The sequence below is a fragment of the Fusarium falciforme genome, chromosome 4, assembly GCF_026873545.1.
Source record: "Fusarium falciforme chromosome 4, complete sequence".
In the NCBI taxonomy this organism is placed as follows: domain Eukaryota; kingdom Fungi; phylum Ascomycota; class Sordariomycetes; order Hypocreales; family Nectriaceae; genus Fusarium; species Fusarium falciforme.
In genome coordinates, this window is record NC_070547.1 from 1,613,336 (window position 1) to 1,640,223 (window position 26,888).

The 26,888-nt window shown below is 54.1% G+C and overlaps 11 protein-coding genes across 11 annotated transcripts; 4 read left to right on the forward strand and 7 right to left on the reverse strand.

Annotated features, from left to right (window-relative positions):
* Nucleotides 1-141: 141 nt before the first annotated feature.
* On the reverse strand, nucleotides 142-3,893 carry NCS54_00525200 (HECT domain-containing protein; the record flags this gene model as incomplete). The annotated part of the gene is made up of 3 exons (XM_053150764.1): nucleotides 142-1,064; nucleotides 1,115-3,217; nucleotides 3,266-3,893. The coding sequence occupies 3 exons, from the start codon at nucleotides 3,891-3,893 to the stop codon at nucleotides 142-144; spliced, it is 3,654 nt and encodes a 1,217-aa protein (XP_053006739.1).
* A 2,072-nt stretch (nucleotides 3,894-5,965) lies between these two features.
* NCS54_00525300 (Hypothetical protein) lies at nucleotides 5,966-6,893 on the reverse strand (the record flags this gene model as incomplete). The annotated part of the gene is made up of 2 exons (XM_053150765.1): nucleotides 5,966-6,650; nucleotides 6,703-6,893. 2 exons carry the CDS (start codon nucleotides 6,891-6,893, stop codon nucleotides 5,966-5,968), a joined length of 876 nt encoding a protein of 291 aa, XP_053006740.1.
* Nucleotides 6,894-8,032: 1,139 nt separating this feature from the next.
* On the reverse strand, nucleotides 8,033-9,845 carry NCS54_00525400 (Hypothetical protein; the record flags this gene model as incomplete). The annotated part of the gene is made up of 9 exons (XM_053150766.1): nucleotides 8,033-8,415; nucleotides 8,469-8,648; nucleotides 8,698-8,881; nucleotides 8,934-9,137; nucleotides 9,188-9,292; nucleotides 9,353-9,436; nucleotides 9,469-9,503; nucleotides 9,562-9,665; nucleotides 9,811-9,845. 9 exons carry the CDS (start codon nucleotides 9,843-9,845, stop codon nucleotides 8,033-8,035), a joined length of 1,314 nt encoding a protein of 437 aa, XP_053006741.1.
* Nucleotides 9,846-12,490: 2,645 nt separating this feature from the next.
* On the reverse strand, nucleotides 12,491-13,255 carry NCS54_00525500 (S10-plectin domain-containing protein; the record flags this gene model as incomplete). Its single annotated transcript, XM_053150767.1, has 3 exons — nucleotides 13,124-13,255; nucleotides 12,597-13,009; nucleotides 12,491-12,536 (listed from the first exon to the last, which is right to left on the reverse strand). Exons 1-3 carry the CDS (start codon nucleotides 13,160-13,162, stop codon nucleotides 12,491-12,493), a joined length of 498 nt encoding a protein of 165 aa, XP_053006742.1. The 5' UTR covers nucleotides 13,163-13,255.
* A 154-nt stretch (nucleotides 13,256-13,409) lies between these two features.
* NCS54_00525600 (Sde2-N-Ubi domain-containing protein) lies at nucleotides 13,410-14,342 on the forward strand (the record flags this gene model as incomplete). Its single annotated transcript, XM_053150768.1, has 1 exon — nucleotides 13,410-14,342. The coding sequence occupies exon 1, from the start codon at nucleotides 13,497-13,499 to the stop codon at nucleotides 14,340-14,342; it is 846 nt and encodes a 281-aa protein (XP_053006743.1). The 5' UTR covers nucleotides 13,410-13,496.
* A 360-nt stretch (nucleotides 14,343-14,702) lies between these two features.
* NCS54_00525700 (Cytochrome c oxidase subunit) lies at nucleotides 14,703-15,387 on the reverse strand (the record flags this gene model as incomplete). The annotated part of the gene is made up of 5 exons (XM_053150769.1): nucleotides 15,249-15,387; nucleotides 15,154-15,156; nucleotides 14,920-15,032; nucleotides 14,793-14,856; nucleotides 14,703-14,737 (listed from the first exon to the last, which is right to left on the reverse strand). The coding sequence occupies exons 1-5, from the start codon at nucleotides 15,298-15,300 to the stop codon at nucleotides 14,703-14,705; spliced, it is 267 nt and encodes an 88-aa protein (XP_053006744.1). The 5' UTR covers nucleotides 15,301-15,387.
* Nucleotides 15,388-15,583: 196 nt separating this feature from the next.
* NCS54_00525800 (Hypothetical protein) lies at nucleotides 15,584-16,179 on the forward strand (the record flags this gene model as incomplete). The annotated part of the gene is made up of 4 exons (XM_053150770.1): nucleotides 15,584-15,718; nucleotides 15,781-15,796; nucleotides 15,904-15,966; nucleotides 16,025-16,179. Exons 1-4 carry the CDS (start codon nucleotides 15,656-15,658, stop codon nucleotides 16,177-16,179), a joined length of 297 nt encoding a protein of 98 aa, XP_053006745.1. The 5' UTR covers nucleotides 15,584-15,655.
* A 245-nt stretch (nucleotides 16,180-16,424) lies between these two features.
* On the reverse strand, nucleotides 16,425-16,932 carry NCS54_00525900 (RRM domain-containing protein; the record flags this gene model as incomplete). The annotated part of the gene is made up of 2 exons (XM_053150771.1): nucleotides 16,425-16,559; nucleotides 16,612-16,932. The coding sequence occupies 2 exons, from the start codon at nucleotides 16,930-16,932 to the stop codon at nucleotides 16,425-16,427; spliced, it is 456 nt and encodes a 151-aa protein (XP_053006746.1).
* Nucleotides 16,933-17,946: 1,014 nt separating this feature from the next.
* NCS54_00526000 (Protein transport protein SEC31) lies at nucleotides 17,947-21,893 on the forward strand (the record flags this gene model as incomplete). Its single annotated transcript, XM_053150772.1, has 3 exons — nucleotides 17,947-18,155; nucleotides 18,211-21,796; nucleotides 21,849-21,893. 3 exons carry the CDS (start codon nucleotides 17,947-17,949, stop codon nucleotides 21,891-21,893), a joined length of 3,840 nt encoding a protein of 1,279 aa, XP_053006747.1.
* A 599-nt stretch (nucleotides 21,894-22,492) lies between these two features.
* Nucleotides 22,493-23,555, forward strand: NCS54_00526100 (Hypothetical protein; the record flags this gene model as incomplete). The annotated part of the gene is made up of 2 exons (XM_053150773.1): nucleotides 22,493-22,646; nucleotides 22,705-23,555. The coding sequence occupies 2 exons, from the start codon at nucleotides 22,493-22,495 to the stop codon at nucleotides 23,553-23,555; spliced, it is 1,005 nt and encodes a 334-aa protein (XP_053006748.1).
* Nucleotides 23,556-23,824: 269 nt separating this feature from the next.
* Nucleotides 23,825-25,546, reverse strand: NCS54_00526200 (Hypothetical protein; the record flags this gene model as incomplete). Its single annotated transcript, XM_053150774.1, has 4 exons — nucleotides 23,825-24,673; nucleotides 24,727-24,985; nucleotides 25,038-25,099; nucleotides 25,241-25,546. 4 exons carry the CDS (start codon nucleotides 25,544-25,546, stop codon nucleotides 23,825-23,827), a joined length of 1,476 nt encoding a protein of 491 aa, XP_053006749.1.
* Nucleotides 25,547-26,888: the final 1,342 nt, after the last annotated feature.

Genomic DNA, 26,888 nt, shown 5'->3' on the forward strand with positions numbered 1-26,888 from the left:
TAACGGTTTGAATTCATGTTCTGAACACCACATCATGGCGTTGATGTAGTTCGGTAGTCTATATATATTCCCGGTTGATAACCCTTCCAAACTCCATAGATGAAACGGAATGCCAATTCATAATTTCGTCAAGTGTATACTTTACTTTAGTCCAAAGCCCTCACTCTCACGGACGGCCGTCCACAGCAACTTCTCCAGCCTCTCCTTGGACTCGTATCGTGAGAGGGACAGCATGTTGAAGCATGTTCTGGCAATGGGGAACCTGCCCTCATCTTCTCCGAGGCAGGAAATCTTGATGGGTAACACAGCAGCGCCCATGGCGGGGATTCGGTCACTGCCAGTAATGAACAGTAACAATTTGCGCTGGTCTTCAGGCGTGGCCGCTTTGAATGTCTCCCAGAACCAGTCGATAACAGGCTCGGAGCCATCTGGCTTCTTGCTGCCCCAGTTGTCGTACTCAGCAACACCCCGTAGGGAATCAATATCGAGGGCCTCATCTGACCCTCGTACAAGAAGCTCAATCTCTTCCGGTCGGAACAGGGATAGGGCATTACCTCCGCACACAGTGTAGAAGCCCCTCTTGAAAGGCTCAAACTGCCTCGTCACAGACACATCGATGATGTACCGCACGTAAAGGTCCACATATTCTCGCCGATTATTGTTTGTGACAGGAATGCGATCACCTCCTGGACAAAGAGGAACCTCGACGGTGGTGCCATATTTCTCCGTCTCGATGACAAAATCAAGAGCAAAGGTTTCCTCCACATTACCCTCATACTCGAGCAGTTGTCGAAGTCCTCGAGCCAGTCCAGGTCGGTATTCAGCAAGATCCTCGAGAGTATATCGCATAGGGGGCCTGGGGTGGGAAGAGGCTCCTGTGCCCTGAGTAGGAGCCGATGCGATGAGTTTCCGGAAAGCAAAAGGTGGGAGAGCCAGGTCCAAAATGGTTGAGTTGTAAATAGCCAAGCCCATGACAACACCAACCAAGAAGAACTGATCTGAAGTCTCGAATGAGTTGGGGTTGAAATAGCAATGCTGAGAGTCCTCGTCATAGATAAACATCCCTGGCACAATGTTAGCTTGATTTGATGACGCCGAAAGCAGCTTCTCTCACCATGGTCGGGATTGAAAACTTCTCTGACGAGAAGCAAAAACCATTCCTTGCGTAAACCGCCAGCATCAACTCCCTCCTCGCCCTTGAAAGTAATGCGGAGGCCTTTCTTGATGTCCTCGCTCCCGCTTCCAATGACCTCACTGACAGCCTTCAGACTGTCGTCGACCAAGCAATCTCGTCGCACGTTGAGTTCGAGGAACTGATTGATAGCCTTGCGACTCATGATACTATCAAAGAAGGCGTCTCGGGCTTTGCTCTGCATCTGACGACGAGCATCATGCTCAAGGATGTGGTTCTTGGCCCAGATGCTAAGGAGGAATGGATACTGGCAGAACGAGAATTTTCCTCTCCGAGCTTCCCAGTTCTCAAAGTCGGCAATCAGATCAGTATAATCAATCATCGAGTTATAAAAGTCGCTCGTCGGCAGCACCTGTCCATGAGAATGAACGATATCTCGGCTCGGCCCGGTGCTGTTTTTGCTAGTGATCGGCGGTGCGTCTTCACTCCGTCTCCCATGGGGGAGGTTGTTGGCGGCAAAGAGGAGAGCCAGAACTCGTGAAGAGGCCTTTATTTGCCAATCGTCGCTGTACACAATCTTCTTTTCAGGCTCCTTGGTCTTCTTTGAGGAGCCAGAGCGGTTGATTTCGTCATAGAGATAGGCCCCCGATCGTCCTTCTTGCATCTGTGGGATCAGGCCAGCCGTTATGTCAACTCTGACTTCTCGTTTCTTATCCCTTTGGCGCAGCATGCGGTATGTGAGGAAGCCAGAAGCCAGCTCCTTCGTCCTTGTAAATCGAGAGGGGTGATGTCTCGCAAACCAGGTGATCAATTGGTTGTGGCATTCAACCGACGAGTTGGAGATCAACCCAACGATGCGCTTGATGATTCCAGAATGTTGGCCAGAAAGGAGGCCACTTTCGGGGGTGCCTATTTTCCCAGATCGTGTCTCTTTGTCTGCTAATGGCTTGGCATCTGGCTGGAGGATTCCGCCAAATAATTGCTGGTCTTCGTAAAGGAGTGGGTTTTCAAGCAGTATGAGAAGAAACCGCAGGTCTGCCGGGTCCTTCAGGGGCCTCCCGGGTCGCTTAAGGAGCATTTCTGTTGCTTTGAGTAACACACGTCGAGCATGCTCTTGGCCCTGCAAAAGATCTCGCTCGAAAGACTGCAGCTCTCGTGCAGTAGGCGGCTGGAAGTCATCAGCCCGAGAAAACTCTTCATATACAACGAACCAGCCGGCGGCGGTGTTTACGACAGCGCTGTACCAGCCCATCAAATCGCCCCAATTCATCTGTGGGGTCTTGGTAATAGCTGGAACACTTGAAAAGCTACGCTCATTTCGATGCGTTGGTGGTCTCCGAGATCGCGTCCCCTCCTGGCTGCCAGTCCACCACGTTCCATTCTCTGCAAAGTCGCCCAGTAGAAGCAGCTTCGGGTCAAGATCCCACATTCCATCGTTTTCTTGGGGACTGCTTCGCTCTTCTCGCTGTTCGCGCGCTTTCCGGTTTTCTGAAGGTTCTCGACGATGCTCTCGTTGCTCTCGATGCTCGTGTTGCGCTACAGGCCTCCGGCGGGTTGATTCACTTCCCCCTCTTGGGGGATGGCGATGGTGATGGGTCATGAATGACGAGTTGATGCATTCAAATGAGCCGAAACAGGCAACTAGGTAGTCTTCCAGCGGTTTAAATATTCGCTTAGGGTCGCTGTCGTCTGTCGTCGAGGGTGGAGTGTGGTGATCCTTGGACTCATCCCCTGACAAGACGTTCTGTACTGGAGGTTTTTCTGGGTATGAAGACGAGTAAGATCGAGCAATAGGCGCAGAATTCGTTCGCTGAGCGCTGGCTCGTAGGGTTGGCTCCTCATCGAATACATAATGCGACACATGTATAGTGGGAGATTTGGAGGGAGCCGACACCTCCCGTTTTGAATCTATTACCACGGGTTTATGGCCAGCAGCTTGCATTCGGCTGCTGAACGATAGTCTATTATTCGAATGATTTTGAGCATCGTGCGCGGGTTTAGGAACTCGATGTAGTTTCTTGGACAAGTACGAACGAATGGATTGCTGAACAAGTCGTCTCGTTTGCTCGATCGAGATATGCGGGACTGCATCGCTATCAGCAATTGATCCAAACCGTTTCCGCAAACGCCTACCTCTTGCCGAAGAGGGTTGGGGTGCGCCAGGGGGGCCTTGGCTTGCATCGCGCCGCGTTCTCGAGGTGACATTGTCCGCACTTAGCGGCTCCAGGTCATTGACAGTGGTACAGATGGTGCACTTGAAAACCTTGAGGTCCCTCGGCCACCGCACTAGGGAACCACAGGTCATGCAGTTTCCTGTCGCAAAGTCTTTGCTCCCTGCAGGACCCCCTCGAGTATGAGAAGGATTCCGGGCGTGGTTCTTGGGCGCTTGTCGAGGCATTGCGGCGTCATCTGTAAAGCCCAAGTCGGGCGGAGGCGCGCCGACAGAGTTCTGCCTCTTCTTCTTGCTGCTAAAGAGAGAAGGGAAGGGCTGGCTCATAGAGCGCGTGTGCTGGGGTCGGCGAGCAGGCTTGGACGGTGGTCGCGAGGGGTGAAAGTCGGAGTCGTCGGAGCTCGAGTCGGCGTTAGCATTGGAGATGGACAGGTCAAAATTGCGACCATTCGGTGTTGGTGGCAGCGCTGTCGAATAGACTGCGTTGAGAGTCGTAGGCGTGTGTAGAGCGGTGTTGTGAATTCGACTGATGAGGTCACCAGAAGAGTTGTTGTTGGGTTGAGACCCACGACGAGTCGACCAGGGAGCCATTTCCAGGGAAGCCGCCGAGGATCAAGGGAGCTGGTGTGATGGTCACGGGACGATCGTCTAGTTAGGGGGAGAGCCCTCGAGCTCGAACTTGGCGGCGGTGACAGGAAAGAGAAAGATGATGACTTCGGAAGGAAAAAGAAGAGTGTCTCTTCTCCCTCAAGAAAGCATCATCAAAAGTCTGCAAGTCCAAAATTGGAAGCAAGCCTCGTCGACGCCAGGTACGCCAGGATGTCAGGGGAACCGGGCATAAGCAACCTCGAGGGATACGGTACACAGACGTTCAGTTCAGCTTTGTCCCCGTCGAGTTCCAGGGATGGATGCAGAGAAAAGGTCAACATTCAGGCGAAGGAGTGGTGAACCGATGTCGTTGAACAATCCCGCGGATGCGGTTGGTGAAACAATGGACGAAAGCCAGCTCAGTACAATAATAGCTTGCTCGACGTGGTGACGATACAGTGGGCTACAAGCCAAGCGGCCGACCGGCTTCCGGCTTATCAACTGCGACCAAGATATCCTGGCTTCTGGTGGACGAATTCGTCCAGAGCGTCTTGCGCGTTCCGCCGTATCCGTCATTCACAGGCATGGGAATCCAATCGAGGGTCAGGTTTAGACGCCCAGAAGCAGGGGGTCAAGAGGAACCGCGACGAATACGGACGGGCATTGCCAAGGAGACGTGGAGTTCCAAGCGGCCGCTCAGGAATGAAGTGGACAAGCAAAATGCAGGATTGACATTTGCTTATCCGAGCTTGGACGGAGACGCACCATGGGACGGGCTCCTCCTTGGCTGGTACCGGGAATGCGCTTATACACGATCTTGAGTGCAGCGTTGGACCTCGTATTCTCCCATTTTCGCTTCATTTATAGCCTCGCCCAATGAGCGCGAGAGTCGTCACCGCATCTGGACTTGCTACTACAAGGGTAGTAGCACGACAGCTTCTATGATAGTTGCCCGCTCATATCATCAACTGCACGCTCCTTAAAGGGGGACTGCTCGGAGTAATCTCCAAGAGATGCTGACCTGCAAACATGGACCAGATTCAAATCCCGGATCCGAAAAAAAGAGACGAGATGAAACGAGATGCAGGGGCTCTGTTAAGCCATTGACGATCCCCGCAAAATTACCCCTGGCGGCGGATGTTTGTGGCGGCCGAAGGACGGGACCCGTCCATCACGGGCAGCCAGTGGAGGGCGCCAGCGAAGCGGCCGAAGCCGGCAGCCGGCCGGGCCTTGAAGTCTGTTGTCTATCACCTCACGATTCGTGTCTTTAATCAGTGATTCACCATGTCGTATTCCTCCCTGTCGTTTATTTGGGCGCAAATGATATATGATGCCTTCTTGACGAGTTACCTGACACGCTCGTCTCAATGGGTTAGCCGAGGACAACAATCCATGATTAATCTCCATGTTGATAGCCGACCTTCGGTTGCGTAAAGTATGATGGCCATAACCTATCACTAGCGGTCCAAGCCCCAAGCCAGTGTGAATACAGCATCTTCGCAAACGTAATCTAAGAACACTGTGGCGTGGTAACGTGGTAATTGAGAGTCCAATCGGCGATCTACCCTCTGAGTTGATGAATCAACACGTAGAACAGGGGTTTGTCTTGATACAACAGGACAACATCAACCCCAGCAGGTCGCAGGAAATTATACGGGTTGCACATACGGATACTGACTGAACAACTCTAGCCTATCAACAGGACTCTGCTCTGATATCCACAAACACCAGATAAGCTGGGTTTCTAGTTAACCTTAACTCAACTTGAGCCTCACAACATTACGGGAAACTACCCTAGACACTGGGTCTAAACACAAGCCCGTGCAGTTTTTATGCAAGGATCTATGTTTGTAGCATCACTGCAGGCTTTTATTCTCATGCATTCGATTGCCTTGCAACTCGGTGGCTGTGATCGCTTGGTATTCATGCTAATAGATATGTCCAGAGTGTGCCCAATTCACGTCGTCAAAACCAGTCCCTTGTTATCCAAGCCTACACCGCAACGCCAAATGAACCTTCAAACAGTTCCGCCCGTGCCGGTCATGACGCGACATGCTTCCTGAGATCATGTCATTTCAATGCTGGAGCAGCTCCGCAAACTCCGGTCTCAACCCAAAGACAACATCGATCTCCTTGATCGTCTCGCTGCACCACGAGCTCCCCTCCACACCGACTCCCACCAGCCTGGCCATATCTGATGGTGCCACCCCAGGTCGCGTCGTGCCATGCAGCGTATAGTCGGCCTGCCCCCGGACAATGTTCAGATCGCCCCTCAGCTCTGCTATGGTTTCGCCTCGGGTGTTGCGCAGCTCAAAGATGCAGCGACCGTGATCGATCTCCACAGGACTCGGATTATCTAGGTGAAAGGTCGCCACAATGCCATTATCACTGGAGCGTGATAGCTTCTTGAGCTCCATTTGCGGCCCGTTCATACACTTCAGTGGGATATCGAGGTACATTTCGCAACCCGACGAGGTGCCCAAGGCTCCAACAGTGCACCAGCCATTGTCGAGCTGGAAACTGCTATCGCTGTCGAGCATGAGGCTTCGGATGAATGTTCGAAAGGCTGTCATATCGGTAATGTCGATGCGCTGTTCTTTGACTAGGACTTTGGTACCCCAAAAGCTCGTCTGGACTTCAGGCAACTCCACCGTGCCAAAACTGAAACCATTGAAGGAAAGTTCGACGTCCATAGCACCGATGATACTGGAAATGGCACCAGAGTCGACAAGGCGGCTCTCGATAGCAAGGCAGAAGGAGCTGGCACATGAGTCAACGAACGTCATAAACTGTGCACAGCGACAATGCTCACCTTTCAGAAGTATCATTGATCTTGATCTTGGTAACTTCGAGACTCGCGCGGTCCAATAGATACTGCATCACTGTGTCCATGATGCCAAATGGGGAGAAGCGTGCTCTCTGACGACGGGGCCTCGGATCAAGTCTTGAGTCGAGGATCGGCCGGGCATAGGCCTTGAAAAGTGGTGAGTCGGCGATGTTCATGGCGACTGAACTGATAACTTCTTCGAAGACAGTCTCGTGCTTTGGTATCTAAACGCAAGAACGGAATCTCCGGACTCAACAGGAGAGGTGAGGTTGGTCTGGAATGACTCGGTCCAGGCAAGTATGATGATTGAAAGCGTTTGTTAAGTTGGAATCTGCGTGCGTGAGAAATCGCAAGAGCGCAAACAACAGGACGGATGGATCCTGAGCAGTGCAGAGTAAACAGCCTGGAAGTGCGAGGCAGGTGCAAGCAATGAGCTGAGAACATGAACCAGCGTCAACATCCATACATATGAATGTCCACGGTCCAGCCATCCATCCAACATTATCAGCTGTCCTCCTGCATAGCCCATCACATCACTCATCGCGCAAGACATCGACAAGGGCCATCCCACTCGACCCGGAGGCTCCCGCCGTCTCTATACACGTACAGACATGCACCCATGCGCTGAGGTTGGGATACTATCAATGCGCCCTGCAGTTGAACCAACAGGCGCAGACAAGCTTCAGCATGCAGTCAAAGTGGCATAGCGGGACCGGGATTCACCACCAGGTGTTCACTCTTGTGGCTATGACAACTAAAAAGGAGGGCCAAGTCTGATTTAATCTGATCTCATGTCAGCTTGCGAATTGGGTACCAAGCCGCGCTCACCATGTTTCCGGATATCATTGGGTGGTTCGGGACTGTTTCTAAATCTGATAGGATCCTATAAGCGGCCATCTCACAACTGAGTTGCCAAAACGAGCAAAGAGAAGAAAGGAAAAGCCAAGTTATTCACCGCTCTCCTTCAGCCCCTTCAGCTCAGAACATGGCCTGACTTGCACGGCATGGATCTGGGCTTGAAATCGTGCCAAGTAGCTCCACCGCATACATACATGCAGATGCAGCTGTCTTGCGGGGAAGCATCCGTCAAAAGAAAAGACGAAAAGAGATCCTGGGTCTATTTGAGAATGCGCGAAGAAATACAAATGCTAATGATAAAAGGCGTCTCTGGCAGCCTAGACAGGTATTATCTGTATCCGATCCCACTTGCTCCGTTAAATCATCGTGCAGATTCCCCTCTTACATGAACTGGAACCATCTCGGAAGGAACAACCCGGAGAACAAAAGCCAAACGAGAAAGAATCAAGAACGCCGCTTACGAGGATGCCTCAGGCTTCTTCTCTTCTTCTTCGGGCTTCTTCTCTTCAACCTCGGGCTTTTCAATAGCTTCTGTCTTCTCCTCAGCCTTCTCCTCGACCTCGGGCTTCTCGACCTTCTCCTCTTCGGGCTTCTCAGACTCGATTGGTTCGGGCTCAACAGCCTCAGGCTCGTCACCAGCCTTGGCCTTTGTGGACTCAGCAACCTCGACTTCCTCGGGTGTGGCCTCGGGCTCCTCATCGTCAAAGACGATGGCAGCCTTGATGGCGGACTTGTTCTTGATGCTCTCAAGAGCCTCACCGAACTGCTCAAGCTTGAAGGTCTTGTTGACGATACCCTTAGTCTTTACCTTGCCAGAGTCGAGGTAGTCAATTGTGGCGGCTGTAACCGGAAGTCAGCAAATGACGGTGACCTGAAATCGTGGCATGACTTACGGAACATGTAGGTCTCGGAGAACGAGCCCAGAATTGTGATCTCATCACCAAAGATCTTGGATGGGGGCCAAGAGACACGGTCGGCGTTGGCGTACACGCCGTAGACGACCAGAGTACCACCACGTCGGACATAGTTGATGGAGTCCTCGAGAATTCTGACGGAGCCGGTGGCCTCAACAACTTTACAAATGTTAGTTCCGGACTGGCTGTCTCTCCAATGCGGACCTACCGATATCAAAGCCATAGGGGTTCTCCTTCTTGAGTTGAGCAAACTGCTCATCGGGGTTGGATCGCGAAAGCTCGATATACTGGTCAGCAGCCTCGAGGCTCTTGGCCAGTTCCATCTTCAGACCACCGGGCGCAGCAACAGTGACCTTGCAGCCACCGTTTTGTCGGAGGAGTTGAGCAAGCATCTATAATGCCATTAGCTTTGGGTCGGCGACGACTGTTAGAATTGCGACCTACCAGACCAGTAGGGCCGGCACCGAACATGAGAACATGGGAGCCCAGCTTGGGTCGGATCTTCTCAAGACCATGGCAAGCGCAGGAGGCAGGCTCAAGAAGAGTGGCATCAACCCAGGAGAGGTTCTGAATCTTGAAGACCTTGGCCGCGGGATAGGCACAGTACTCGGCGAAGCCACCGTTCATTGTTACACCGTGGGCGTTGAACTATATATTGTCAGCATCACCCTTGGTAGTGAGTTGTCATTATTACTGACGTTCTCGCAGAGAAGAGGCTGGCCTCTTCGGCAGTAGAAGCACTCATTGCAAAGCTCACTGTTGTCGGCAGCGACACGGTCGCCAATGGCGAATCCATTGACGTTCTAGATAATGTGGGTTAGCGAGATCTGCCAGACAAGGTCTATCGAGATTGGAACACGAACCTTGCCAACGGCGGCGACGATACCGACGGTCTCGTGACCAGGAATTAAGGGGAACTTGGCAATGAATTCACCCTCATGGATATGCTAGTGGTATTGTCAGCCCCTGTTTAACGAGCATGTCGAGTGCCGTGAGTTGGGGTAATCACCAGATCTAAGATCCGAGGTCAGCTGCTACATATCCCCTGTATGAAGCGGTAGTATTGACTTACCAGTTCCACACACACCGCAGGCCTTGACTTGAACGAGGACGTCATTGTCCCGCATTTCAGGGAGCGGGACGGTCACGATGGAGAAATCTTCGGGCTTCTCATATCTATATTCAGGGTGGAGATAGATGTTAGTCAAGGGTATCTTGGAGTCCAAGCTGTCGAGCTAATGACAAGCGAAAGGATGACCTTGATGGTCTCCGTGGTGGGTATATAAAGCTACGAGTGCCTATGTCTAGGGTCTTGACATACCTGAGAGCCTTCATTTCTGTGGGAAGAGTCGCCATTTTGACTGAAGAGGGGTTGGACGAGGTGGTGGGATGGAGGTGAGTGAAGTGAACAAAGGCGTCAATGTCGGGACAGGTGCTGACGACGAGGTGTTAAGGACAAGTCGAGTGTCTAGGGAGATATATATCCCTGAGCTTGCTGAGCTGAGAGAAGAAGAGGAAGCTCGTTGACTGAGCCAGATATGAGATCGAAGCGAGGAAAGACGGGTTTTTGTTGACGAGAGATAAAGACGAGATGGGGAGATTATCGAAGGACAACGGGTATTTCAACGACCGGGACACGCTCATTCCCGAGGGGAAAGGGAAGAGGACGAGGCCCAGGAGTCGCAAGGTATCGTCGGGACTCGCAAGGAGTCGGCCAGGAGCCCATGATTCCAGGGGTATCTCGCTCTGCCCACCTCCACGATGCCCGGCGAGACACCGAGCCACCGAGCCAGACATCAGGAAATGCCAGGAAGCCATGGCCCAACATGGTGAAAGCATCGATCTGCCTCCCACCCAAGCGAGTGGTTCGTGCTGCTCCGCACCAGTAGCAGTGCGGCCATCTTGGAGGGGGCCCAATCTCGACCAGCATGGTGGGCGCTGAGTGTGGAAGAGTCACCTCATGGTGAAAGCTCGAGCCCGTTTTCCCCAGTCCAACATCCCCTGATCCTGTCAAAGCCCTCGGTCCTTTCGACCGTATCGTCATGACGCCTCCAAAAGGGGGAGATATCGGGAAAACAAGGAAGGGAAAATGGCTGCAGCGTGCCTCTTTGAGTGGTTTTCACTGGAACAAGCTCAAGTCAGAGCTGCCATGGCAGAGGTTTAGCATACGCGGTCGTCTCTTTCAGGTCTGTATACTTACACGGACAACTCGACTCCAACGCCTCCCAAGCTCGGGCCAGCAACAACGACAATTGTCACAACTGGGTACCTGCTTTCACCAGGCTTACCTAGGTAAGCAAGTATGAAGTGCGGGCATATGCACCTCATCGCCCATGGGGAAGCTCCCCGGCTCGGTTTCACCGAGAGACAAACATGGCGATACATGCATGATACAACAGCCAGGCCAAGGCCGGCGCAGCCTCTCAATGCAAGGCAAGGCGACACAGGGCCGGGCGCGAAGACGCATGGCGACCCAAGGTAAAGGCAAGGTCAGAAATGCAAGGGAAACCCAGGACACTCAGCCGAGCGGCCGTTGGTAGTAAACGGGCGTTGGACGGTGGTCTGTTTTCTATAAGCCGTTGCCGTTGCTCTAGACGCCGTGAGTGGCCCGGACCGTGGTGCCGGTATCCGGTGAGGCCGTGAAACCCTCCGGTGAGGTGAGAAGGTGAGCCGTGGGCAACGGTATCGTACCGTTTTGTATCTTGTTTACCGATTTCACTTCGTGATGTGGATTGTCATATCAACGACGTAACCCTCGGCGCAGCAGCGCTCTGGCTCCTGGTTGGATGCTGGAGTGGACAGGGGGAGAATATGCCTCTCACCGAGGATGAGAGATGAGCCCGTGGCAGCATGCGGAAGGCGATGCCTGCAAGTGGTGAGGCCTGCGAGCGGCACATACCCCTTTTGCATGATTTGCGGAGGTGAGCATGTCGATGTGAATGATTGAGGGCATTCCCACGTACGACCCGCCCCAACGTCCATCTCCCACTCTCACCACTAACATACCCTGGTAAGTGGCGGAGATGCTGTTTTGGGACTTTGCGCCTCTGTCTTTACCAATATAACACCTTGGCTCATGTGGAGAGAACATGTAAAGCTTCGACTCGGAGCCGCAGAGCGAGTTCCATTTTCAGCTCTCCTTCCATAGAATGTGCGAAGAAGACGCATGGAATAATCTGGATGCTCCTGATGTGTCCCCTTCCCCAGGATTTCACCTACCATTCGCGGCTCCGCATCCTCGAATCTCACCTTACTCGCCGCCACAGCCTCGAAGCAACACAGCTCGGTGGTGTGTTCAAGGTGACGGCCAAGGTGTCCCTGAGGTGTAGGCCTCACGAGAAGAACGTGTTTAAACGGAGCATCTGACGTAAGAGTCAACCCACCGTCCGACACTTGCACTCTACCCCGAATAATTAGCTACGATTACCCCGAGCCCAATGCCAGCTGCTACTCTTGTCTCGTCGTGACAAGCAAGTCTTGGACGCACAAACGAGTCCTCGCCGTTCAGCCGAGAAAGCTTCTAGACGCTGCCTTTCCAGCGAGTCCCGAGCTCCCTTCCCACGCTCATCGAGGCACGTACCGATCAAGGATCAAGGGTAAGGTCACGGTCAGGTCACTCAGCGGACACACCTTTCCAGCAAAGGGCAGCGGAACGGATCGTTCCCTTCGGGCATTGTCCGGTTGGCAGGCAGGTAGGCGACAGAGGTAAGGTAGGTAGGTGATATTCGTATCGTTTTTCACATGGATCACTTTAAAGATTTGACGTCTTCACGTTATCTCCCGAGCAATTATCTCGTTTTGACGGCGGCAACAATCGACCCTGATGCAAATGATTTCCGAGGTTCTAACCCTCAAACTCCCATGGTGTCTGTCTGTCTCCCACGCAACCTGTCACACGAGCGAAACCCATGGTGAAAATTGCCCTCCATTTTTACGAGTACATGCCGATACCGTTCGCCATGCAGCCCATTTGTTCACCATCGCAAGGAAATTGGGTTCATTTAAGAGGGGGGAGCAGCGCCACGGCCACGGCCGTAACCACCACGGCTGTCAAGCAAGGTTAGCCAATTGCGCTGTCGTCGATGCTAATCTGTCAGGGAAACTCACAACTGAGGAGCGAACTCGCCGGGAGCACCGCCCTCCTTGCCCTCGCCAGCATCCCTTCGTCGGTATCCGCCCTCACGGTCGCCTCGGTCGCCACCACGGCCACGGCCAAAGGGTCTTCGCTCGCGCTCGCCCTCGCCGAGCATGCCACGGGGAGGAGCGTGCGATCGTTGTTGCTTGATGTGGGTAGCAGGAACGATCTCAGCGGGGAGGTGAAGCCATTCGCGCAGGTAGTCGAGACCCTCGGGGGTCAGGGTGTAGTAGTAGTACTGCCACGAGAACTGGGTCTTGACGTAGCCGCGGGAGTTGAGGGACTGAAGAGCCTTGATAACGAACAGGTTCTTGGTGTCGATATCGGGGTGCTTGGGAAGGTTGAAGTCCTTCTGGGCGACGAGGACACCCTCTCGGAAGAGGTACTGGCGGAATTGTTAGTCTTGGTGTTTTCTTGTGCATTGCCAATTCGCAGCTCATTCTCGCGCGGGCGGGAGCTGCTGCGGCGGCGCCGGGAGCGCCAGGTGAGTCTGTATTACCTCGTGGATCTTCTTGCGGTCGGCCTTGGGAATCAACATCGTGGCGGTATTGCTGCTCGTCGAAGGGGTCGATGTTGGAAGGTGGCAGGTTTCGGAGGGACGAAGGCAGATCTCAAATTGGATAACTTTTGTGGGCGGAAACCCTACTTGAAATTCGTGGTAGCGAAGTGGGGGCTTGCTGTGTGCCCGTGGCTGGTGGCCTTGTCACGTGCCAATGCGGTTATCAATGTGGCTGGTGAGGTGGCACCTTGAATCGCCATCGGCCTAGTAGCTTCGTCAACCCAGTGTTTTTCTAGGCCAACATCAGGCAAATACTTGCAACGCCCTCCGATTCTCCTCCTGCCGACTGTTTGCGGTCCATAAAGCCACTAGAATGTCGTCGCGAAATCTAAACGTGCTGGTTACCAGCTTTGCTGGTCTCGGCTTGCCACCTACACTCGTTCTGCCTCTTCCTCCATCAACTACCGTCACAGAACTGCGAGATCGCATCGACGAGCGACTACCAACAACTCAGTCCAGACTCATTCTCACAACTCTTTCAAATAAGCAACTGCCATCAGCTTCGGATTCGCCAATCTCCGAATACCTTTCGACAAGCGACGATGAGTTCTTGTCGTTGCGACTGGCAGTGCCGCTCTGCGGTGGCAAGGGTGGTTTCGGATCACAGCTGAGAGCTGCAGGTGGTCGCATGTCTTCTCGGAAGAAGAAGAACCAAGAAGATCACGGTTCGAGCCGTAACCTGGATGGCCGACGGTTGCGCACGGTGAACGAGGCCAAGGCTCTGGCCGAGTATCTCGCCATCAAGCCCGAGATGGAGAAGAAGGAGAAGGAGAAGCGCCGTGAGCGCTGGGAGCAGATTGTCCAGCTGTCGGAGCAGAAGGAGGCTGAGATCAAGTCGGGCAGCAAGAGCCGGCTTGACGGCAAGTGGGTTGAGGACAAGGAGGAGAGCAGCGAGCGTACCCGAGATGCTGTCCTAGCTGCCATGAAGGCTGGCAACTACAAGGACAACCTACTGAGCACCTCTCACGAGTCAAACTCTACGCAGGCGAGCAATGAGCAATCCGGCTCGGATGAGGAAAAGGGCGCCTCGTCTCAGGGATCAACGCCGCCCCCGGTGGAACAAGCCAAGCCTGAGAAGGAAAAGGCGAGGACATTCTTTGGATTTGACGAGGATGACGAGTTTATGAGCTCCGACGACGAAGAGGCCGAGGAAAAGTGATATTTACACCCTTTTCATGAGTTTGGTCTCTGGTTGCTATGGCCGGATGGGGCCGGCCAATGACGACCGGGATTAATGGGATTACGGCGCATGGGACCCTTGGTGTTTTTTGGATTTGAATTGCCAGCGCTTCCGGTTGAAGTTTGATAGTTCACATGATACCAATAATAGTCCACTCAATGGCATGAGTCAGCAAAACGTCACGATATCCATGTCATTGATTGAAGGGATGAAGGATTCAGACAGAAGTCAGCGTTTACGAGGATTTTATACAGCAGGCAGCTTCACAAATGATACAATTGCAGTGTGTCTGCTCTGTCTCTTCTAAACCATCCACTACTCCAAGACTACATGTCCAACTTAAGCGTCCAGCTTGACGGGGAAGTTTCCGGCCTCTGCACGATGCGTTAGTATGGCTTAGGAAGTCGAATTGTCCAAGGGGGAGCGTACCGCGCTGCTCATCCCATCGGTTGTACCAGCCGGAGGGGCAGAGGGATCGGTAAGAGAGCCAGAACTAGGGGCCAATTAGTAACCGGGAGCTTCGAATAGGATCCTCTTCGTCTTTGGCGATGCGTACCTGGCGGCAGGGCGCAAAGTCCTCACCCTTGGCGAGGATGCACTTGTGGTAGTCGACGTAGTTTTGCCAGCAGTGCTTGGTCTGGTTCTGGTTGGGGAAACGGGCGTCGGTGCCTACGAGGTCATGTCAGATTCGGTCTGGTCGGAGCCATTGGCGACAATGCAATTGAGTATCGATCGCGCGTCGGGTCGTCGTCGATGGTCGTCGGTCGTGGGAGGGATTGATTGTGCTTACCAGCTGCGCGGAATTGTTAGCCTCGGGATCGAATCAGGTCATTTTTTCGAGGGCGGCGCTGGCAGCCGCCCCAGCGGGATTATTAGGGAACGTACCAGTGACAAACTTGAAGGGCTTGGTGACAAGCTCCTGACCGTCTTCCGCCATTGTGAATTGGTTTCGAAGGGAATTGACTTGGGAAAGGAGGGGAGATTTGTCTAGGTCAATGCCGGATGGAGCTCGGTGCGGGCGGTTTTGGATGGAGAGAGGTTGCTGCGTTGCGTCGACGTTGTCGGCTCGAATCAGGTGGTTCGATTTCCCGGGAGAGCTTGGGTTTGTGCCTCAGGCCGTCACGGGCCAATGGCGTAAGGCACCCAACCCGGATTGGTGGGTCCCGCTGGCTGGCAATTGCTTGCACATCAGATGTTCGTTCGGCCAACTCCAAACACTCCCTCCCAAGGCCGACAATTTCCAATTGAATCACCTCCTCTGGACCTCTCACAGACCCTCCCCACTCATCAAGATGCGTTCCACCGCTGTTCTCCGGATGTTCAGGCAGACGCCTCGCATGCTGCGACCCGTTCCCGTGAGTGCAATGGATGGAATCTTCGGTTATGACATCAATGCTGACCATCTTCCGTCTCGCAGAAGGAGGACCAGGCCGGTACGTGAAACTAGGGAGCTCCCGCTGAGCCTCTCTCGGACCGCTCGAGACTCGAATACCGACTCGAAACTCTGTCAATGGGCTGGGAACTAACCGAATCTCTCAAGGCCACACCGTTTCTCAGCGACTCCGAAAGCTCAAGCAGATCCCTCCTGAGCTGTACCCCCTCGGTAAAGCCATGTCCAGCCCCATTGAGTCCTTTTTCCATGCCCTAACCGTCCATCCCAGCTGTCGTCGTTGGCTTCGCCCTCAGCGCTGCCACCTACTCGATCAGCCGCAAGTTCATCGTCGACAAGAACCTCCGCCTGTCGCGACAGGGCCCCTCTGGGCGCACCGAGCACCACGGCGCGGCCCACGGTGAGGAGGAGAAGCAGGAGCACTAAGCCCTTACTGAAAGACTGGTGAAGCTGCCGGGGAATTGGAAATGATTACTTGCCAACGGGGGGCAGTACTGTACATGTCGGGAGAATGGTAGCAGTGAATTCCATCAGGCATAAATCTTGAATATTCTCGGTGATGATATATATCTCATGCCCTCCAACCTGTAACCTGTGAATCCAATGCCTCAAAACGCCCTCGCTATGCCAGCAGTAGAGTCAACACCAAACCGAATTTTTCCTTATCTTTTTCACTCAGGTTTCGGCCCTGCAACGTCGAGTCCCTCCAACCCTTGCATGGGGTCAGGGCCAGAATCTGGCACTACCTTTGCATCATCTCCAAGTCTGTCATTCTCATCCGCCGCATGCTCAGCCAGCCAACCTTCCTGCGCGCTCAGTCAGCATCGAATGAGTGAGAGGGGATATAGTCAAACGTACCTTTTCCCAGATAGCGGTCTTACTGCCCAGTCCTTCGTCGGCGCTCTTGGGTGCCTTGGCCTGTGAAACCTTGAGGATCCTTCCGAAAAACTCCGACTGATCCATATTGTCGATTGCCTCCTTCGCATCGGCGGCGTCCTCGTACTCGACATATGCGAACCCCCTGTGGGCTTCTCCAGAGTTTGGTGCTTCAGGCTTTGGCAACTTGCAGTCGACAATCTCTCCAAACGGGATGAAGGCGTCAAGGATGTGACCGGTGGTGACCATCTGGGAGAGTCCACCAACGTAGACGGTCGCCTTCCATCGAGCTGCGTCTGACATTGTCGCTTTATATGTGATTTGAAGATGATGAATATGAGGAGTCGTGGTGAAGGTCGTGTAAAGCTGTCGTCGTGAATCTCATCCAGCTCTGCTGGCGGCTCAGAGCAACGGTTACCTTGGTTGTGGTAGCTCCGTGCTCGTCACGTGACGTATAGCTTGAGACTCAAAGGAACAACTTTCAGTTTCCAAGTCAATTGTCCATCAAGGGCAGTTTAGAAGAAGCATTCTTGCAGGGAGTCAATGCAGAGCCAATTTTATGCAGATTCAATCCAGAAGTGCCCATGAAGAAGAAGGCTGGGCTTGCTGGATCCTCTTAAGAGCTGCATATCATCAAGTCAGCCTCTTACAAGTGCTCACCTACAATTCCATCCCTACCTACATATCACCCACCACCCAATAGCGTATAAGAGAGAACCCTGGCTAGCAAACATTCTCCTAAAGGCATGTTGCAAAGAACGTCAAGAAAGTCAGTTCTGTGGCTGGAATATCGACGGTATGAGCCGACGATCGCTCGGGTACCTCCTCTAGTCTGTGTGGCCATTAGCCCTGAAGCGCCATGACAATGGACAAGGAACAAACAATAAGCTCAGCTATCATCCAGCTTACATCTGACCTTTCCCATTCCCTCACTGCTCCTAAAGATGCCACGGTCACAAGAATTAAAGCCCCTAAAGATAGCTCCCAGTTGAGTCATCACGTGATAGCTGGCCCACCTCGAGGACAGCCGACTACTCAGGGGCACGGACGTGTCCGCTGTTAGGAGCTCCTGAACATGGAGGGCAGCCTGCAATCTGGCATCATACCTCCCAATTAAAGACAACCGACTGCCCAACCTCGCCCTGCTTCGATCAACTTCGAAGCTATACTCGCGGGCAGAGGCAACGAGTTCTTTAATACTGCCTGGCCCTTGTCTAGCCAGAATTGTTTGGTTTTTGTCTTTATAACACTGACCGCCACCTTCAAACGTCATCCTGAGCTGGTCCTTCGTCGCATTAGTTCCCCGCCATCACCATCATGGTGCGCCTTCGAGAGATACCCCGAACGGCCGCCTTCGCCTGGTCGCCAGGTGCCGGCAAGCCTGTCTTGGTCACCGGTACTCGCGCCGGCGCTGTCGATGCCGATTTTTCTGACGAGAGCAAGCTGGAGCTCTGGGATCTTGCTCTGGACGACCAAGAGCAAGGCCTCGAGTTGCAACCTGTCGCGAGCATCACCACCGACGCTAGGTAGAATTATATCCATGGAAGCTCCAGGGGAATACAACATGCTGATCTAATTCAGGTTCTACGATGTTGCTTGGGGTCCCGCCAACGATGATCACCCCAAGGGCATCATTGCAGGTGCCCTCGAGAACGGCTCATTGGATCTTTGGGACGCCGAGAAGCTCATTGCTGGGGACTCAGATGCCCTGATCTCACAAACCTCCAAGCACACCGGCCCAATCAAGACAATACAATTCAACCCCCTGAAGCCGCAGATCCTGGCCACGGCTGGCGCTAAGGGCGAGCTCTTCATCTACGATGTGAACGACATCGCGAACCCTTTCAGGCTAGGAAACACGGCCGCCCGATCCGACGATATCGAATGCCTTGCATGGAACCAGAAGGTCTCTCACATTCTTGCCACTGGCGGTAACGGTGGCTTCGTGACGGTGTGGGACTTGAAGACCAAGAAAGCTTCATTGACTCTTAACAACAGCCGAAAGGCCGTCAGTGCCATCGCCTGGGACCCCAACCACTCCACAAAGCTCTTGACGGCGACTCCAGATGATAACACCCCCGTCATTCTGATGTGGGATCTCCGAAACTCCAATGCTCCCGAGAGAACACTCCAGGGCCACGAATCAGGTGTCCTGTCCTTGTCGTGGTGCCAACAAGACAGCGACCTGCTACTCTCTTCAGGCAAGGATAACCGCACCATTGTCTGGAACCCCAATACCGGCGAGCGTTATGGCGAGCTGCCTGAAGTGACGAACTGGACTTTCCTCACTCGTTTCAACCCTCATAACCCCAACCTTTCGGCGACTGCCAGCTTCGACGGCAAGATCACGGTGCAGACACTACAAAACACCAACCCCGACACATCCAAGGCTGCGGCCGAGAAGAACCTGGATGACGAAGACTTTTTCCGCGCCGCTCAAGACCAGCCCCAGGACGCATCATGGACCCTGGCCAAGGCCCCCAACTGGTTCGAGAGACCCATTGGCGCCTCGTTCGGTTTCGGAGGCAAGGTTGTGGTGTTCAAGGCCAACCCCGTCCAGGCTGGGCAGAAGCGATCTTCCAAGGTTATGATTACCAACTTCTCAATCGATTCCGATGTGTCTTCTGCCACCGAGAAGTTCCAGGAGGCCATCGCTTCTGGTGATATCTCTTCCATTTGTGCCGACCGCATTGAGCAGGCCAAGACTGAGGAGGAAAAGGCCGATTGGCAGGTGATGGAGACTCTCGTTGGAGACAACCCTCGCAGCAAGATTGTCGATTACCTCGGTTTCAACGAGGAGGATCTAGCCAACGGCAGTGTTAAGGAGGAAGCTGGAGATGCAGATGATGATGCTGAGGCCGAGACCAAGGAAGATGCCGAAGACAAGAAGAAGAAGCGTGTTTCTAGCTTCTTTGAAGGCGGTGAGGCCGAGGACGACGATTTCCTGTCTAACCTTGCTGCTACCAAGGACGCCAAGACTGACAACCCCTTCCAACTGTTCAGCGAGTCTGATAGCCCAGTTGAGAAGGATATCACCAGAGCTCTGATGCTGGGCAACTTCGCCAAGGCTACTGAGCGTTGCTTGAAGGAGGAGCGCTTCGCTGATGCATTCTTGATCGCCAACTGTGGCGGCCAAGAGCTCGTTGACAAGGTCCAGTCCGCTTATCTGGCTCGCAAGAGCGGCCAACCCAGCTATATGCGCCTCCTTGGCTCTGTCATTGCCAAGAACCTTTGGGACGTCGTTTACAATGCCGACCTTGAGGACTGGCAGGAGACTATGGCTATCATCTGCACTTTCTCTGATCCCGCCGAATTCTCGGACCTTTGCGAGGCGCTGGGAGATAGGATCAACGAGGAGGGTTCCCGAAAGGATGCTTCGTTCTGCTACTTGGTTGGCTCCAAGCTCGAGAAGGTCGTGTCGATCTGGGCTGCCGAGTTGGACGAGGCAGAGCAGGCTGGCTTGAAGGAGGCATCTGGAGATTCCACCTTCTCCGTCCATGCCAAGTCCCTGCAAAACTTCATCGAGAAGGTCACCGTCTTCCGTCATGTCACCAAGTTCGAGGATGGCGAGAAGGGACTGAGCTCGGACTGGAAGCTCGCCACTCTGTACGACAAGTACACCGAGTATGCTGACATCCTGGCTGGCCATGGTCAGCTCGAGACTGCTCAGAAGTATCTCGACCTTCTCCCATCCAACTATCCCGCTGCGGAACTGGCCAGGAACCGTGTACGACTTGCCACCAAGAAGCCTGCTGCTCAGCCCAGCGCCAGAGTACCAGCGTCTTCGAGCCGCACTTCGTCCAGAATCCAGCCCGCCATGGGCTATCAGCCTCCCCAGTCCGTGCCGGCGCCGGCTCCTGCTCAGACTGCGGCCAACCCCTATAGCAACATCGCCCAGAACCCGGCTCCTCGGTCAACTGGATCACCAGCCCAGCAGTACATGCCCCCGACAAACGCCTATCAGCCTCAGGGCAGTAACACCTACCAGCCTCAAGGTGGTTACGCACCACCTGCTCAGACTGGTTATGGAGCCCCTGGTGGCTACCAGCCGCCTACTCAGCATGGATACGGTGCTCCTCCGCCCATGGCCGGACCTCCTCGAAACACGACTCCTTCATCTGTGCCACCTCCTTCTAAGGCTAAGAATATGGACAATTGGAACGACGTTCCTTTGGTCACTAAGGCACCACCAGCACGCAGGACTACTCCGAGTGTCGGACCTCTGACCTCGCCTTTCCCTGGACAACAGGCCTCTCACCCTCCTCCTCCCCCTGGAGGCCCGACCCCTTACGGACAGCGAGCCGGAGCCACTCCTCCTCCTCCTCCTCCCAAGGGACCAGCACCCCCTCGAGTCACGTCGCCCTTGGCCGCCCCTCCTCAGAACTTCCAGCCCCCTCCTCCGGCTGCCAGCGCTCACAACCCATACGCGCCTCCTCCTCCAGCTGCGGGTGCGATCCCGCCGCCAATGCCCCATGTCGTCCCTCGAACGGCGTCTCCTTACAACGCCCCTCCTGCCGCAGCACCTCCTTCCAACCGGTATGCCCCTACTCCGGTAGCGCAGCAGCAGCAGCAGTTCAGCCAGTCTCCAGGCTCGGTGCCGCCTCCAGGTGCTGCTAGCCGTCCCCCGCCAGCTGGTTCGTTTGGAGCGCCTCCTCAGCAGTCGACTCCCCACAACCAGTACGCGCCCTCTCCTTATGGCGCTCCTCCAAGCCAGTCCTACGGTGCTCCCCCGACCCAGCCTTCCGCACCTGCAACCGGACCTCCTCCCACTGGACCTCCTCCTATGAACCGACCTGGACCTCCTGCTGCCTCTTCTCCTAAGCCAACTCCTCCACCCCAGCCAGCCGCGCCGCCCAAGGCCCGACACCCTGCAGGTGACCGATCACATATCCCTGCCAGCGCGCAGCGTCTGGTGGATATTCTGAGCCAGGATATGCAGCGAGTTGCAGTCAAGGCCCCCTCCAACTTCGCCCCCCAGGTCAAGGATACGCAGAAGCGACTCAACATTCTGTTCGACCACCTCAACAATGAGGAGCTGGTTCAGCCCGGCACGATCGAGCAGCTTACAGAGCTTGCGCAGGCCATTGAGGCCAAGAACTACGACGTGGCCCACAAGCTGCAGGTTGAGGTTCAGCGAGACAAGACGGAGGAGTGTGGTAACTGGATGGTAAGTTTATATGGTCCTGTGAACATTGTACAGAAGCTAATTCGAATACTAGGTTGGTGTGAAGCGCCTTATCAGCATGAGCAGGGCTACGCCTTGAGTAAGTGTTGGAATACACGACATGTCTTAATGTAACTTGCTTGTGGACAACCACAAAGGATGTTGGTGAAGGGGTCGGATAGTTTAGCGGAGGTGTATGATTGGGAATGACATTCACGACCACACCTAGGCTGGACTCTTTTTAGATTAGAAAAGTATATGATGAATGCGGTGCCTTTATGTAATGTGTTGATGAATGTGGTGTCGTTGACTCTGCTGTGTAATTGTGAAGTGACCTGCTTTTTGTACAGACGCTGGCATGTAATATTACATGGCATATTGAATTGTTACTTTTTTTTTCTTTTTTGGATGTTTGCGAATCTTCCATGTAAGAAGCGATGAGATGCCACTCGAGTCAAATACTAGGAACCTATCCTTTAGGCAAAGGTAGATAGATATTCAAGGGAATTCTTGGTTTCCGTTGAAATTAAATTTGGTGAGGCTCTTATCTAGGGTAAGTCGGTATCCTCCACCGCCAGCTGTCATCTGGGTCCCACTAAAGCTCCCACCTCCGCCAAGAAGTACATACCACATCATCGCCCTCCACATCTCGACCACAAGCTCTACTCCCCTCCAAGAGCTCTCACAAATACCGCCATCATGTCCGATACGGCACAAAGCCCCGAAGATGCCGCCGCACAGAGAGCGGCCGAGCAGGCACGCCTGCGCAAGGAGCGACGAGAAGCCAAGATCAAAGCTGGCGGCTCCGCGAGACTGAACAAGATCACTGGTCTTGGAGGCCGTCTTCCAGGGGGTGAGTAGCAGCTCAAGAGTTGCAAGAAGAAGAATCGCCGCTGACATCAATACCACAGAGCCAGAACCTGCCACCGCGACCACGACCGCCACAGACTCTCCCTCAGCTCCCACACCAGCACCCGCAGCCGCCACAACCACTGCATCTTCTGCTCCAGCAGACCACGCCGACCCCGAAGAGGTTGACATCTCTGAGCACTACTACGAGCCAAAGCGCACTGCTTCCGCCCGCGATGCACCCCCGCCGCCGGAGCCCACCATCTCCGAGGAACAGCTCCGACAGATGATGCTCGGCTTCGAGCGTGGCAATGGCACTCCCGCCCCGGGCACCCCCGGCGGCCTCGACGAGGACCCCATGATGAAAATGATGTCCCAGCTCATGGCCGGTGCCGGTTTCCCACCGGGCTCCGCACCTCCCTTCCCCGGTATGCCGGGCGCCGTACCTCAGCCTCCTCAGCCCGCCGCCCCTGTCCGGAGCACGTCCACAAACCTTTGGCGTCTCCTCCATGCACTCGTCGCTCTCGGTCTTGGTCTCTACATCGTAATCCTCACCCCTTTCACTGGAACAAAGGTTGAGCGCGAGCGCGCTGCTCTCGCTGGCACAACACCCGCCGACCCCTTGACCGCCGCCTCGGAGCCCGAACTCGAGACAGAGCTCGAGCACCGCAAGCAGCTCTTCTTCTGGACGTTTGCCACGGCTGAGACGGTGCTCCTCACAACACGCTTCTTCCTCGACAAGCGGGGCACACCTCCGGCGGGCATCGTGGGAACTGTCGTGGGATTCCTGCCGCAGCCGGCAAAGGGGTACGTTGAGATTGCGCTGCGGTATGCACAGATCTTTTCGACTGTGAGAGGGGACATTTTGGCGTGCATCTTTGTGCTGGGGGCTGTATCTTGGTTCAAGGGATAACGTGATGCTTCATGAGGAATAAGACGTAATATCTTTGCATGGTTTATGGAGTTATGAATGTGATTTGAGGGTCATGATGGGCTCAACTCTTACTGTCCTATTACGTGAATGTGATGTGCCTCGGTGATATCTTGCCATGGAAAACGTGAGCATAGTAATAGATTACATATTACAAGACTATATGACTATGTAGACAGGCCCCTTTTTACATCCTCCCACGCCGGGTATACCTAAGGAAACAAAAACGAAAGTTATAACCACCCATACCCCTATTTCGCGAGCACCGTCTTCAGCAGCTTGCCAAAGACGCCCCGAACTCGATCAGGGTTTTCCATAACACAAGTAAATACAACAGCCGTACTGGCTGCAAAGACAAGAGTCTCCCTCCACTGCTTATCCAACGGATAGCGCCTTGGCAGCACCGTAGCCATAGCACGCGGGGCGACAAACAGAGCAATGTCCTTGCGTCTGCTGGCTGTCTCGATCAGAATGCTCCAGCCGCACAGGAGGCAGCCGGTGCCAACGCAGATGCCCCCATCCATCTTCTGGCGGCGCTCGATGGTTGTGCCACCGGGGAGGCGGGGTCCTATACGCGTGCGGCTGAGACAAACTCCGTAGTAGAAGAGAGTGATGAAGGTGGCGAGGAAGCTGGACGAACGGCACGAAGAGATGAGGGCGCGGCGGAAGGCTTTGTGAGACGGGTTCCGGAGCGCAAGGGCGAGCGTCAGGGGTAGGTATGTAGCCATAGACCACTTCCAGGCTCGAAAGAAGCGGCTAACAGCGTGGTATTCGCACGAAGGGCCAGAAGCCATGTGCACCATCTGGCAGGGGATAGGCACAACCACTGCAGGATCTCCCCAGGCAAGCGGCCACTCGTAGTCGACGCACATCCCCTGCAGCAGGGATGACTGGCCCGTCTCCTTGCCATACTGGAACTCGCCCGTGTGGCAGCGGCGAAGAGCCTCGATCAACCGTAAATCGACAGATGCAGCCGAGGTGATCCATTTGTTGTAGCTGCGGGGAAGACGCTTGGGATGGTAGAACCAAGCCCACATGACAAGACCCGACGAGGCGGCAAACACCAGGGGGTCAACGAATTTCGAGATGAAACGCTCGGCCTAAAGGAGTCAGAAAGAGGGCATACTGCAGTCAGACTCAGTTCAGGGGTTACCTTTGACCACTTCTTGGAAGCCACGCGGCGGGCCTTGTACCTCGACCATAGATCACCGATCACAACATCAAGGGCGCGGGTGACGGCGAACAACGTTAGGTCCAAGGTTCGACCTGCGAACTTGACCTTTTGAGGTTCATCACCTGGGGAAGAATCTCCCTTTGCAGGGACTGTCTCTTCATACGCTCGACTTTCGTAACAATGTAGTAGACGAAGGCCAAACCAGCCTGCAAGGAACGTGGATAGCCATCTTGCTAGCCTGGAGAAGTGAATGTTAGACAAGAGTAGAGCGCCAAGAACCGTGTCCTTACCTTGAACGAGCTGCTTCACTTAGACCCTTGGCAGCCTTTTCCAAGATGCTCTTGATAGGTTCCTGTTGACCGGTTAGCATCAGATGAGTTGGGTAGACGATAGGCTTCTAGTGAGTCAAAGCTGCAAGGCACGGCTCCTTCGGCATAGAGAAGGACCCGTCTTACATGTGAAGACTTTGAAGGATCAGAAAGGGGTCAGTTACCTGCAAGAGAGTGCCACCACCGACCAGCACGGCACAAAACGTTGGGAAGCGTTGGAGGTTGAACCCTGTTTTCACAATGTGAGTTGCAGACTTGACAAAGGAGCTGTCATCCGAGTCTAGAGACAGTTGGTTGGCCGCTTTTCGTCTCCTCTTGGCAACATGCTGTAGCACTAACGTCAACAGCCGAGGAGCCACGGCAGACGCATAGCCTAGGAGATAAGCGCGGATCAGAGGCCGGAGGATCTCGGGGACGGGATCGAGCCTCAGGGGACCTTTGCGGACAGGGCGCACATCAAGGGAAGCCATAATCCCCCCGCATACAACAACAGACCGAAGCAGGACTACGGGACCTGCAGCCGGTAGGATGGATGAGGCGAGGCTAGTATGCGGAGGTGGCACTCAGGAGGTGGGTTCCTGAGAAGATGTTGACGGGGTTTCTGGATACGGATGAGCGGTCAATTCAAAGACCCCTGTCGAGTGTAATGAGAATGGAGAAGAAGAGGGTGTGAAAAGGAGGTTGACAAGAGGATTAAGGACTTGGAGTGACGGCGGAATACAACCGCATCATGCACTGGGCAATCTGGACCTCAGGGCTTGAGACAATGGTTGCAGAAGTTTGAGATTGTTTAAATCAAACAATCAACAATCAGGAGTTTGATCAAGAGAACTTCCTCTCAGGGCTGTGGAGTTGTGGAGACGAGTTGCAAGGCCGTTGACCATGAGCCTCGGCTCAACACCGAGGCTGCGTGTGAAAGTGGACAATCATGACAAGACGATTCGATTCCAACGCGGCATGCTCGGAACAAATACAGGGGAGATGAACTGAACTCTCGGTACTCGGGAGTAAAAGGCCTTGCCACTGCGGGTATGAGATCGTAGGCCCTGGCAAGGCTGGAGGCGACAGACTGGCATGGAGTCGCGAATCGGAGGGGGCAAGTATAGGAGTGTGGATACTGCGACTAACCTGGGGAATGGTGTTTTGAGGGGCAGCCCTCAACTATGAGCTGTACGTATGAAACGATCGCCGCAGGAAGGAAGATGGGCTCGGCGATGGTGTCAAAGACACGAAGAATGAAACGGATGATGGCCGAGCTGGAGGTGTGGTGATGCCAGGAGGGGCGTGAGAGCCAGGTAGATCAGGGGACCGTTTTGAATCTGATAGGACACGAGGATTTCGTGTGTATGGATGACAACGCAAGGCACAGGTCAAGTCAAACTGTAAATGGCGTGGAGGCGGAGGAGAGCTTGGTTACTGCCCAAAGCCACTGCAAAGATGGATGGAAGTTGGGGATGTAGGTGGTTCTGAGAGCTGAGATCATCACCGGCCATGCAGAGATGCATGTGGCCTGAGTTCCCCTTTGGTCACAGGCAAGGCGGGTACCTGCCCAGAGGCTCTGGGGTAATGGGGTGTGACCGTTGAAATTGGTAAAGAGCATGTGCACATTATGGATTTGGCACGTGCATTTTAGTTTCTCATCAAAGCGCTGGTGCTTTTTGTCCAGTTTGAAGCTATTCCAACGTCCAAATGCTTCATGTCCTTTTTACTTTGCCAATTTCAAATAGCTAACGGTATTACCATACCCTGCTTATGCAGTGTTACACCCCGTACTTTGACGTCCCCATTCAGCTAAGCCAGCGCATGAAAAAT